The 13,942-nt window shown below is 40.3% G+C and overlaps 1 protein-coding gene across 2 annotated transcripts in view; it reads right to left on the minus strand.

Annotated features, from left to right (window-relative positions):
- Positions 1-13,942, minus strand: part of ABCA13 (ATP binding cassette subfamily A member 13) — a 379,106-nt gene that overhangs the window by 303,390 nt on the left and 61,774 nt on the right. The window contains exons 16-18 of one of the 2 annotated variants that reach the window (XM_043873351.1): positions 12,579-12,693; positions 4,274-9,043; positions 738-2,513 (exon numbers count right to left, since the gene is read on the minus strand). In XM_043873351.1, coding sequence (XP_043729286.1) covers positions 738-2,513; positions 4,274-9,043; positions 12,579-12,693 — 6,661 coding nt within the window. Of the gene's footprint in view, positions 1-737; positions 2,514-4,273; positions 9,044-12,578; positions 12,694-13,942 lie in introns of those variants that run through there. The other variant, XM_043873352.1, reaches the window with a different exon arrangement.

Genomic DNA, 13,942 nt, shown 5'->3' on the forward strand with positions numbered 1-13,942 from the left:
CTGACCCACCATTCAGGGGTGGGCGGCTGGTGCGTGGATGTGGGTCAACCACATGTCTTGGATGGAATCTGAGGCGGGGTGAAATCTGGCCTTGTCCAGTGGGCAGTTACCACTGAAAGTGCAGACTTCTATGTGACTTGCGTGGCCCCAAATTTCTATTTCCATATCAAGTAGCAGGACCCTTGGCTGCCAGAGCAGGGGAACAGAAACACCAGTTCCGTACCTAGTCTTGGGATGTGTGCATAGAACAAGAGGTTTTTACTTTTTGGGAAAAAATGAATGGAAAAATTTAGAATAAATTCAAATCATATATAAGTGCTGACTAGTCAAATAGCGAGCAGGGACTGGGCTTGAATCATTCCTGTGGAAGTCAGTCTCAGAGGGAGAGGAAGGCTGAAATCAAAGACCACATCCCTGTGGTTCTTCCCTATGTTATTCCAAAGCATGACTGAGATGAGGTTGATCACCTTTCTCAAGTAACCCTCTAGTTTTGTGCTGTTTCATGACAGGATTTCATGCAAAAACAGGATCATGAGTTCTTTCCCTTTGTATCGTGAGGGAAATTATGAATGGAATTTGGGTTCGAATATAAAAAGTCTGTTTAAAAAGTTCCTTATTTATAGGAACGTACTTATACTTACCCTGGGTCAGTGCAATTCCTGCCTGCTTCTGTTTTATAGTTACTGCCTGGGAGCGGGGCAGGCAGGCAGAATGAATCAAACTGGGTGTTTCATTACCTTTGATCAATCAGCGAGACCCTCCGCCAGTATTCAACCAATGCAATTAATGCCTTCCGGTATTCCTCAAAACGCAACAATGGTTTGAGGATGTCAGGACTGTCAACCAGCTCTTTCTGGGTCTTCTCACGTGTTCCAGTGGTTGCATGAATAAAAATTTCAAAAAAGGGCTGAAGCAAAGTGCTCACGGAGTACGTCCACTGAGAGCTATTGAGGAGAAGCTCTTTCTTCACGAGAGCTATTTTACTCAGCAGGGTCTGGATGGCTTCTTGGAGTTGTTGCTCAGTCACATTCTGAATCCAAGAGGTGTTAAAAAGTGAAGCTTCACGGGAGGCCTCTACCACTGTCATGATGATTTTCAAAAGGTCATCTGGATGCGGAGCCAATGTCAGCAACAGATTAAAAACATCCCTGTGGTCCTTCCCTGTGTCATTCCAAAGTGCGACTGAGATAAGGTTGATCACCATTCTCAAGTAACTCCCTAATTCTGTCCTGTTTTGTGACAGGATTTCACACAGAAACAGGACCACTTCACGAGTTCTTCCCCATTTTGTATCTTGAGGGAAATTACGAGTGGAAATTGGGTTAGAATATAAGAAGTCGATGTGACTGGTGATGTTATTTACAAGAGCTAAGTAATCCGGGATTTCTTCCCATAAACTGACAGAATCCACAGAAAATATTTGGGCCCCATTTTTAAATGCTGCCAGGAGACGTTCCACGTCTCCCAAATTGATTTTCACAGAAGTTAAAAAGTCAACTATTTCTTCTCTAATATCAAAAAGCTCTTTGGACTGGTTCATGTATGTGAATATGCCAGATGACATATTGAGGATATCTAAGTCTTGGGAAATATTAGGCTTAACTCCAATCATCCCAAAGGCCAAGTCAAGAAATGGCATCAACAAGTCATCTATATTTTCAAATATTAAATGATCTGCTTTTTTCAAAGTAATCATTTCATTGACAACATTTCGAACATTTTGTCGCAAAAGAAAATAAAGAGTGTCAAAGAATTTCATGGTGTCATTGGCAGTGGAAATGAGATGAGTTTGAAATATGGTGGCCACCTTTCTTGCAATTTTCTTGGCTAACTTAAGAAATTCCACAGTGGAGGTGACTGACGTGGCAAGACGTCTCATCTCTACACCATCATCGGCCAGCATGGTCAGAGTGTCAGACATCTCCAAGAGTGGGTCAAGGGCACAGTTCTCTCCACCTGCTCCTGAGATAACACCCAGTAAGTGCCTGGTAATTTCTAATGTTTCTCTGTTTCTTAGGGGGAATGAATTGTTTACAAAGGAAAGCAAATTGGTTAGATTTGCAAGTATAACTTCCTGGAGGGAAGGGTACCGCACACGGAGGTCCTTAACAGGAGAGCTTAAAAGAGTGTCCGTGAAACGTGCTATCACCATGGAAGTTTCTCTCACGAGGTGAAGAGCTGACTGGAGATCTTGATTGAGTTTGAAAAGGTCCTCAGAACTGTTCATATGGGAAAGCAACTGATTCAGCACCATAAGAAACTCCAGATTAACTTCAGTCTCCTTTTTCATTGATGTTTCCCTTAGAAGAGTGTGGAATAAATCTCCCAGGAGCTGCAGTCCTTGATGATTATCAAAATATAATTCTCCATCATCTAACATAAATGAGTTCTTTATTAGATGATACACAGTCTCCTTTAAAGTTGAAAGAGCGTTCACCAATCTATCTTCTTTCATGGAGGTGAGAAAATGATCGAGTTTCAAATTTTCTAGAATTTTATCCTTTAGGACAAAACTGCAAATATATATTTTTTAATTTCATGGTTAGTAATGAAAAAAGTGAAAACTTACACAGTGGACCCCTTGAACAATCCAAAGCTTATGGGCACTAACCATCCACATAGATTAAAAACTGTGTCTGCCATTCCCCACCCACGGATTCACCCAACCGTGGATCGGGCAGCGCTGTAGCATGTATTTATTGAAAAAATCCAAGTGTAACTGGGCTCATGAGGTTGTTCAAGTGTGAAGGGTAGTGATTTCTTGGGGGCTTTATAATAGCATTATAGGAGGATAATACTGAAAAATTGAAATGCTACAATACATTCCAGATGAAAATTAATATTTTGTTGCCAAATAATGAAAAGAGTGGGTGGATTTTATGTATCAATCCATTGCAGATCCTCAAACCTAACAACTTAAAGAGCCATGCACTTTTGCCTTCAGAAAGGAAAGGAACGTGAAATGATCAAATGGGACTCTCAGGGTAGGAGGGAACATCCTTCTGAATATCCCAAGTCCTGGCAAGCTGCTTGGCTTGCTGGCGACTAGCTGGGCCACGTGACAGCCCCAGAGCCCTCTCTGCTGTATTTCTGGTTTGCTGGGCTTCACAGGTAGTCCACTTATGAGAGTCAGGATGCCCACATTGTATCATTGTAAACAGTAACGCAGGTGCTGCTTAGGGAGATTTGTCAGATGTGACTAAAGACCCAGTCAGCCAGCTCTAAGTCAGTGCAAAGGCATGTTGTCCTAGAAAGGCTGACTTCATAGACGGAGGGTCTTCGAGACGGTTAGGACCTCCTGGGCTCTAATGGGTGGGTGGTTGGTCATGTCCTGGACTGGACACATCCCATCACCCCCTGACTGGCCACTGTGGATGGGAACTTGCAGCTTCTGTCTGTGGGACTCTGACTTGTTTCCTAATGGCCTGCCCTGCTGACTCTAGGCTCACTGAGCCAACCCCAAAACTGCAGAAGCCAGTCCTGGTATGAAATTTTGTTCTGGTTCTGCTTCTGAGGTTGACACCTTACTGATACAGACATCCTAGAATAAATGAGAATTTCCCTCCAGTCTTTTCATTGGCAAGCTTCAAAGTGGATGAAAAAATAATATATGAAAAAATATAATGTGACTATCAGTTTTAAAATGGAGTTTTATCAATTCCAAATATAAACATCATAGTAAACTTATTAGAATGAAAATATTTAAGCCCTTCATTTGTGATTAGACAGTTCATGACTTAATTCAAAATATGACCATGATATATATCCATCTGGGCTTCCCACGTGGTGCTAGTGGTAAAGAATCTGCCTGCCAGTGCAGAAGGCATAAGGGAGGTGGGTTCAGTCCCTGGGTGGGGAAGATCCCCTGGAGGAGGGCATGCCTAGAGAATCCCATGGACAGAGGAGTCAGGTGGGCTATGGTCCATAGGGTCACAAAGATTCAGACACGACTTAGCATGCACACACACACATACATACACACATATATCTATATATGTATATAATAATTTTTCAGTTCCATATAAAATTTAATTTTAACAACTACTTTCATAATCCAAAATATAATAAAACATAATACTATAATATATACATTTGTATATAGGTTTATTAGTTATATGACAATCATTAAAGTTACTTTACCTTGGTTTTTACAAAATGTTCATTAAGACAAAATTCACTTCAAAAATCATTCCAAGGTTTTATAGAAGTTCCAGGAAATAAACTTAATTGTAATATACAACTACAGGTACTCTACAAGCAAAAATAAACTCACCTCATCTCTGCAAAGAGATCTTTGTGGATGTCTTTTAGCAGAAGAAATATTTTGTTCCCAGAATTTTCCTTTAGTAAAAAGAATGTTTTCAAAAGCTGTTCCGTGAAACCCACTCTGCTTCTTGGAGGGAGAATGATTCTCTCACCATTTTCTGACTGTGTGTGGTTCAAGACGAGGTTAATGAGATTCATTATTTGAAGGTCAGTATCATTTAAGCTCAAGGCTGCTCCTTGAGAATGCTCAGCTAAGTTATTGATTGAATTAATTAGGAAGCTTTCAAAAAGCAGCTGAACAACTGAGAAATTAGTTAGCTGTTCTTGACTTAGCTGACGAGTAAGAAGGGCAACATCAAAATTACCTTCTCTAGAAACATTTTTGAGATAACCCAAAAAGGTAGCAATATCTCTAGTCACCAAAGAGATATCATCAGTTGAACTCTCATTAGCCAAAAGAAGAAACAATGTTTGTAAAATTTTGGAGTAATCTTCATTTGCAAATTTATGAAACCAGTTTTTTATGACCAGTAAAAATTCTTCAATAATTTCTAACGTCTTCAATGATGATAAATCCAGGCTTTCCAAAAAGTGGGCAAGTGGCAAGGGTATGTTTTGAAGAGCCACTGAATTAGTCCTTTGCATCACTTTGTCAATTTCAGAATATAGGGGTCTGATACTAAAATTATGGGTTAGGTCTTTCATGATTTGTTCAAACTCAAGCCGTTGTTTTTCCAAGTTGTCAGCTGCTTCGCTTTTCTTAATAAACCATGATAATGCCTCTAAACTAAAGCCTGTGAGGTTTGAATTCAGCAGTGTCATGAACGGAAAGACTAGAGAATTGGTGCTGTTTACCAGGTTCTCCTTCCTAGAGAGAAAGTCTATTATCCTTTTCAAATGAAAGGAAATATTATACCGGACAGATGTTCCTGCTCCTTCCTCCACATTAAGAATCTTGTTTAAACTAACTAGTTTTTCAGGAAGGTTTTCATCTGATGTGGCTTTTGTAAAGTTGAAGTTTTTGAATTTTTCTATGATTGGCAAAGCGACTTGCTTTATGAGATGACCAGGACAGAGCTCAGGGATGCTGCCACTGCTCTGGTTTCCAGAAAGCGGGACAAATGGTAACACCTTATGCCAAAATTCTTGCACAGATTTCACAAGTGAGGTTTTAACATGGAAAACTTCAGACAGCTCTGGAAGAATGGAACTCCAGTCCATTAGTTCATGAATTACACAGGCTACTTTCCTAGTTATTTCCATCTGTGAGCTTTCATTCAAACACTGTGAATCATCACCATGGGGAGACAGGTGGAGGTGGTCAAGAATACTGGCTACTTTGCTGTAAAAGGAAGATGTGAGCTCATGGGCATTACAGGCGTCTGATCTTGGGTTCTGCTGAAACCCAGAAGTTGTATGATTCCAGCACCAAAACACAGGAAGACAAGTTAATGTCTCCGAAAGGAGGCCCGGTTGAGCTGATACTAAGTCAATTGTGTCCATAAGAGTTTTTATCACAACAGTGAAGTCTTCCTTGGTGACATCTGAAAGGTGTATGCCATGGAGGACTGTGAAGTTATAGACATCCTTGAGGGCCTCTGTGATGTTTTTTTCACCCATGCCCCTCAGGAGCCTCATGGCATGAGGGAGCATGTAGTACGCATCCACCACGGCATCAGCATCCTTTTTAGGAAACAGACGTGAGAGCCTCAGCAGATGGCTAATACTCCAAGAATGTGAGCTGTCGACAAACTTTTCCATTAAGTCAACAAAGAAGCCGATCCCCAAATCACTAGCACCTAACCTGCTGATGTTCTTGAAGAAATCCATCGTGCTTTCACTAATGCGTTCAAGCTGATCTACTAGCAGGTATATGTCTGTTTTCTTGACACCGCGCAGGAGAGAAGTCATCTTCTTTAAAACTTGAAAGTCACCTGGCTCTTGTGGAATATTGTGGTAAGCGGAGGGTGTTAGAGAGTTGAAGACATCCCTCATGAGTTGAATACTGAGACCCACAACTTTCATGACTTCATGAGAAATTATTTTGGGTGAATTTTGGAGATCATGAGATAAATTGAAGGCAAGGTAACTAGCTAACTGGTAAAATGAATTGCCTAAGCTGTGTATATCCTTTTCCTTTGGACTGGTAGCAATTATGTTTAAAATCTTTTCAGCTTTATAAAAGGTGCTATTTTCCAGGATGTTAGGGGAAATATCTTTCACAAGATTTTGAATTTCCTTCCCCAGAGCTACTAAATGCAGCCAAATATTTTGAAATTGAAGAGGCATTTCATCTGACATTTCTATGCGTTTTAGTATTAATTCAGTAAAACGTGTCCAGTTAGATTGAGGTGCAAAATCAAAGTCTCTCGAGAAGTTGTTGATAATCATCCTTACTTGGTTTGTGGAATCATTTAAAAGAGTTAATAAAATCTCAAAATTTGGTACCTTTTCTTTTCCAAAGACTGTAGTGAGTAGAACATTTAGAAAGTCAGTCACATTTTTTAAGTAAACATTCACACAGTTTATATTTGACGTATTCAATGAGCAAGGCTCCATCATTACATTCAACATCCAAGTAACGAGCTTCAAAGTAGAGTTCAGTTTGTCTTTCACATCTCTGAGACTCCTCAGAACACCGTGAAGATGGCCTTGTGAAAAACTGGAGTTATACATAGCACACAGGTGGTTCACAGTGCCGACCCAGGTGACACAGCCTTTCAGCCTGCTAACTGTGTCCACAGAGGAAAATGTGGAATTCAACATGGCCAGAATGTGTAATGCCCTCTGGGAAGAATTTTCATACAATAAACCACCTTCCAAAATAAACTCAGTGACATTTTGGAAAATGTCAGCACAGGACAATAAATCTTGGTTGTGGGACACATTTTTAAGAAATAATACTGTGTCTCTTAGGTCAGTGATGACACTTGCAAGCTTTACTTCATAATTTGTGAGGTTCCTTAAGAGAAAGTTATTCATCAAATGTACACTTCTATCTATAGATGCTGAGGTATTGCTCAACTCAATAAAAATGTTGAGCAGAGAATACAAAAACTCTCTGCTGGCATTGGTGTCTAATGGAAGTGACTTCAGCTGACTCAAGGTAGTTTCCATGGTGAAAAGGGATTTCTCTATTTGGTCCAGGTTAAGCAACTTTACTCGAACTAATCCATCACCTAGTGCTACCCAGAGATCCCTGAGATTCAGGAAATCATTCCAATCATGAAAGCCATCACTTTGAGTTACATTCTCAAACAAATTTAAGATGAGTCTAGCAGGATAATGGTTGGGAAGTATTTCCTGACAGCTTTCAGGAATTTTCTCATCACTTTCCAGTTCATCCAAAAGCTGATTGAGACCAACCCGAAGAGGAGTGAAAACATTCGTGTCCAGCTGAAATATCTGAGCTATGTGTCCACAGAGCTCAGTCCACATGTGAAGCCATAAAGTGGTGCAATGAAGAGCTGTAAACTCATGGAACTCACCGCCATCTGCTGAGAAGTTTGAAAGGATTTGTGCCCATGGGAGGATAAATGGAGACCCCTCATCTGGTGAATAATTTGCAGAAGAAATGCTTTTATTATCCAGAACAAAGCATTCATCGCCCAGCAGGGCCTCTGCTGAGCCATTGAGGAGTTGACTCACATAGTGAAATACAGAATTACGAAAACCATCATCCACCATGAAGAGCTGCTTGAGGCCTCTCAAAGTAGCATGGATGACTTCCATTGCAGGGCCCTCTGTGGACATCAGGGATTGGGCTTTAAGCTCCAAAAATTTAAAAATTGAAAGCAATTGTTGACAGTAAGATACTTCAGATAGCCTCCCAAGGACCCCTGTTGTCTCATATAAAAATGAAAACGCTTTGCTGATGTTTTGGAAATTAAATTGCTTTAGGATATCCAAAATGTGTTTTGAGATTTGCATAAGGAGAGAAAACAAAGACTCTTTGCTCTGAATGCTCAAGAATTTATACATATACTGGTGAAATGAAGAATAAATCTGCAAAAGTAAGGCTGAATCTTTGTCCTGGAAGACATGTAGATATATATGAGTCAAAATTTTCTCAATGTCTTGTTTTTGAGGTTCAGAAAGGGCTAAGAAAAGATTGGATACATTCCTCATAGCATAGACTGTGCCCACAGCTTCTGAGACTTGTTCCTGCCTCAGAAATCCAAACTCATAGAGACTATTTATTATCACTTCAATTACATGAACAAAATCCATCTTCACGGCTGGTGATTCAGACCAATCTAAATGAAACAACTGGGAAAAGTTAAAGCTTTTCCTATGAATCATCTCGTTTTCTGAATCAGAAAAATTTACAAGGGTAGGCAAGAGTCCCAGTTCAGCTCTCTTTCCTTTTGAAGTGCCATGCATCCACAATGCCAGAAACTTGGGATTCATCCCCAGAAGTATTAATTCCACAAATCTCAAGATATTTATTGATTCCTTCCTTATCCAGAAACTTTCATGGGTTTGTACTTTTTCAATCATCTCTTTGCTGACTTCCAGAAGTTTCCGAGTATCCATGCCAGGTATATCTCTCTCTAAACTTGCTGAATGATTTGTCCACAAATGACTTGTATTTAGAGTCATCTCAGGGACAGATGGGAGGTTATAGAATTTGAGAATACTGGATAAGTTGAATGGATTAGGCAATAATAATTTCTCCAAAAATTCCATAAAAGATAAAAGGAAGTTTATTTGCTCATCTTTAAGGGTCTGCAACTTCTTTTCCATCACTAGAAGTTCCTTTGTATAATTTAAGACCCTACAATATTAACAGAACAGATTCAGTATCAGAAAAAAAATACCTTTAGGAAAAATTCAACTTACCAAATTTTTAGATAATATGCAGTCTTGTTTGCAGGAAAACATAGGTGAAATATTTACTAGGCAATATATTTTCCCACAGAGATTAAATTAATGTGAACATCTGAAAATGTTTTTGAAATCTACAATGCAGTTGCATACTTTTGGCTTAAATCTGCTTCTTGCACTAAAAACAATGCATTTTAAAGTTATTTTACTCAATGAGTTGATATGCATGATCATTAACATCTGCTATTTATTCTAGAAGAATCTTAGCATTCAATTCCTTATTACGTCTCAGAGTGTCCTAGTGATAGAGGTTGTCCAAATGGTAAGACAATTTGCCCCTGTATGATCTAAGGACAAGTGTTGAGATTTCTCATTCTAAAAAGCAATCACAGTGCTCTGTAAACATGCTGTACTCCTGACTATTAAAACTTATTGTTTTACATGGCATAAAATAAACTCCTTCTCCAGGAGTTCATTTTTAAAACACAAAGATGTCTCAAAGGAGCAGCTCAGCAATTATGAGTCACACTTACAATGTGAGTCATCACTCACACTTACAATGTGAGTCCTCACTTGAAGAAGTTACTAACTTCTCAGACTCAGGAACAACAAACCCGCTTTTGAAACCCTTGGGGCCTGTGTGTTTTGGACTCTAGAAAGGAAACTTGTGCCTGTGTCTGCCACATACGCATTTACAGCCCCTCCACCCATGGGCACCAGGAAGCCCTCTATAAACCCACTAACACTTCTGCAGGGAAATTTCAGAACAGGCTCAGTGTGTGTGGGCAACAGACCCTTAACACTTAAGTCTGGGACTTCCCCAGCAGTCCAGTGGTTACGACTTCGTGCTTCCACTGCAGGGGACATGGGTTTGATCCCTAGTCAGGGAGCTAAGATCCTATATGCTGCAGGGCAAATAAGCCCATGCACCACAACCAGAGAAAAGCCTTCATGCCACAGCGAAGAGTCCCCACAGCCAATATTTTTTTAAAGTTAAAAAAAAAAAATTTTAAGTCTGCAGAATGAGTTGTGCTGCCAACCATAAGAAAAGCTTCAGTTTTCACACTTTTTAAGATTTCAGAACTACGGGTACAGGATTTTGACCTGTACTGGCTATTATTGCCTTTAAGGGTGAGTTACTTTCTGAACTTCCTTGATTCTATAATCTTGTGTGTAACCCAGCCTGACATAGAATAGGGATAGGATGGATGAGATGCAGGAATAGTTTTCCTCTCCCAGAGCTGAGATCTGAAAGCAGAAAAACTATAGGCTCAGTTTAGTTTGCTATTATTTGTAGAACAGAGAGCTGCTAGTTTGAATCATGGAACATTGAAAACATTTCCTGGGAAAAATTCCATTAGGAAAAATAAAGCTCAACTATGAAGAATTTGAGATAAACCTTACTCAGATCCAGCCGTGCAGAGAAATACATCCAAAACTGCAGGAGATTGTGTTATTGGTACAGAAGAATGCAGAACGATCTTGTTTTTCATTAACAACTGGAGGTCATGGAGCAATAATAGTCAGATGACTGAGAACAGAGTCAGAACTGCTACTACTAGTAATGATGCTGCCTCCCACATTTATTTCGCCTTACAGTTTATAAAGCACTTTCTCGACTATCATCTTAGTTCATTCCTACAACAGCCCCTTGAAGTAAACATCATTATTTCCATTTCATGAGGAAAGAAACATTTCAGGATTTTTTAAGTTAGCAAATTCAAACTATTATACAGCAGGAACCAGGTATGGGCTGCGTTTTCTCATTTCAAGCTCAACTGTCTTACTATTAATTACACTTAGTGTCCATTCTTCTTCATTCATTCATTAAGTCAACACCTATGTACCTAGCACCTGTCACGAGAGATGGGCTTCCGTGGTGACTCAGATAGTAAAGAATCTGCCTGCAATGCAGGAGACTTGGGTTCAATCCCTGGGTCAGAAAGATCCCCTGGAGAAGGGAATGGTTACCCACTCCAGTATTCTTGCCTACAGAATTTCACAGACAGAGAAGCCTCATGGGCTACAGTCCATAGGGTCACAGTCAGACACAACTGAGCAACTAACACGACTACTATTGTCGTTAAAGACTGTGCCAGCTGCTATGGATCTACAAATATGAAAGTAAAACATGCTCTTGGAGCATCTATAGACTGGCTTCATTGCTGGCCTTCTGTGTTATTCAGTAGTTAAGACCTTCAGGAAAGTGAGGTATTATAAACCTAACTCATGTGAGCAAAGGGCTGATTCTCCAGAGGGTCCGTCCCCTGCTATTCCTCCTGTGCCCACTAATAGCTGAGCTTAAAAAGCTTCCCAGGGTTTTCCCATCTATGTTCATCAGTGATATTGGCCTGTAGTTTTCTGTTTTTGTTTTGTCTTTGTCTGGTTTTGGTATCAGAATGATAGTGGCCTCGTAGAATGAGTTTGGAAGTGTTCCTTCCTCTACAATTTTTTGAAAGAGTTTTAGAAGGATAGGCATTAGCTCTTCTCTAAATGCTTGATAGACCATGGAAACTTACATTACTATGTAAAATAGCTAGCCAGCGGGAATGTGCTGTGAGGCTCAGGAAACTCAAACAGGGGCCCTGTATCAACCTAGAGGGGTGGGATGGGAGGGAGATGGAGGGAGGTTCAAAAGGGAGGGGACATGTGTATACCTGTGGCTGATTCATGTTGAGGTTTGACAGCAAACAACAAAATTCTGTAAAGCAATTATCCTTCAATAAAAAAATTAATTAAAAAAAAAGCTTCCCAGAAGTGACAGATCCCAGTGATGGACAGATGTAATGGGATGTTTCTTAAGCTTTGACCCACACCAGAACCACCTGTAGAATTCTTCATATCTACAGAAATCTGAGTCCCACACACAAGCAAGATTTAGCATGTCTGGGGCAAAGTTCAAGTGCTCGTATTTTCAGCAAACTTTGCAGATCAATTTTATCCATTTCCAAGTTTGAGAACTACTACTCTAAGGCAAAGCCTCTGTCACATCATGTCCCAGCACACCCCACAGACAATAAAGTGTGCTTTTAAGCTACTCATGGTATCCATAATTATACATTAAAATGTCCATTTCAGTACATGCACTGAAATAGCATAGCAATATATAATCTGGCAGATTTGGTCCAAAGATCACTTCTCTCCCAAAAGTCTCCAGAACTTCAGGCTCTCAAATCATTGACCTCAAGTGTAAACTTTAAGTAAATAGATAAGGCTATTTTTCAAAGAAAAATTTTTTTGTGGTGGGGGGATTTTATAATAAATTACATTCTCAAAAGGAAATCTTATTACTACAATTTGTTTCCTTTCAAAGTCCATGGAAACACGAGTCATATATTCTATGACACAAATATTTATTGAGAATTGAATACATATGAAAGACTTTATCAACAGCTAAATCAGGATCTCATGTTTTAAAGCAAGCATTTTGTTTATTACAAATAATAGTTAAGTCAAGACTTAGAAGTTGAATTCTGAAAACTCACCTGGACATGGAAGCTATTGGAGTCTTGATCAAGTTATTAAAAAATGCAAAATAATTATCACTGATGCTTTTCCAGTCCATGTTTTCTTTGTAACAAGGAGATTGCTCAGAGAAACCTAAACAGAAAGGCATTTCATATATCAATTTCAAATTGGGTAAAAAGTCAAGTCTAGTAAAGTGAAAAATGCTATAGCGTCTCAGTTAACATGGTTGAAAAGTATAACAAAAGAGGATTAGAAGTCCTTCTGATTTGCCTTCCACGTCTGGCCAAGATGAAGTGCCGTTGGCCATCAAGCAGTGTAGGACAGAGAGCCATGAACCACAGAAAATAAACAAGGTGAGACCTTCCAGGCTGTGACTCAGACAGCAGGAACAGAGCTGGGACCTGGTGGGCATCCTGAGTTGAGGGGAGAAAGTTTAGGGTCCAAGAGACAGGAGAATTGACAGGACAGGGGAGCAGAACTAAGCAAGCTGAACAGCGAGCTTTCTGCCGTCTGCCCTCTCCAAGGACACAGCTGAGGACAAACTGATCCATGCATGCGAAGGGGCTCCCTGAGACCAGGGAAAGAGCCACACCAAAATTAAAGATTAAGTAGCTAGGGACTTCCCTGGTGGTCCAGTGGTTAAGAATCTGCCTCCAGACATAGAGACCAGACTTGTGGACACAGGGGTGCGGGGAAAGGACAGAGTCGGGGAATGGAGAGAGCAGCAGGGAAACATATCCACCATCACATGTAAAACAGACAGCCAGTGGGAATTTTCTGGATGACTCGGGGAACTCAAATCGGGGCTCTGTGACACCCGAGGGGTGGGATGGGGCCGGAGGTGGGAGGGAGATTCCAGAGAGAGGGGACGTATGTATACTGTGGCTGATTCATGCTGATGTATGGCAGAAACCAACACAATATTGTAAAGCAATTATCCTTCAATAAAAAATTAATTAAAAAAAGAATCCACCTGCCAATGCAGGGGACACGGATTTGATCCCCAGTCCGGGAAGATCCCACATGCTAAGGAGCCACTCTGCCACAAGTACTGAGCCCATGCTCTGCAACAAGAGAGGCCACCACAGTGAAAAGCCCACCCACCAACACCAGCGAGAAGCCCCCACGTGGAGCAACAAAGACCCACACAGCCAATGAATAAATGAGCGATGAACTGGCCAGTGATCACACAGGACCAGGAAAAAATTTTGAACCCATTAATCAGACTGGAGTGATCCATGATTTGTTAGACACTGAGGATAAGATCAAAAAAAAAGGGTCGTGACGCAGTAACGAGATATTTACAACCACTCAGAGCACTGCTCTAGCCCTGCCCAACAAATCTTAAAAGCAAGACCCTAAAGGATCAAACTATTTCAAG

This window comes from Cervus elaphus, chromosome 18, assembly GCF_910594005.1.
Source record: "Cervus elaphus chromosome 18, mCerEla1.1, whole genome shotgun sequence".
Lineage (NCBI taxonomy): Eukaryota > Metazoa > Chordata > Mammalia > Artiodactyla > Cervidae > Cervus > Cervus elaphus.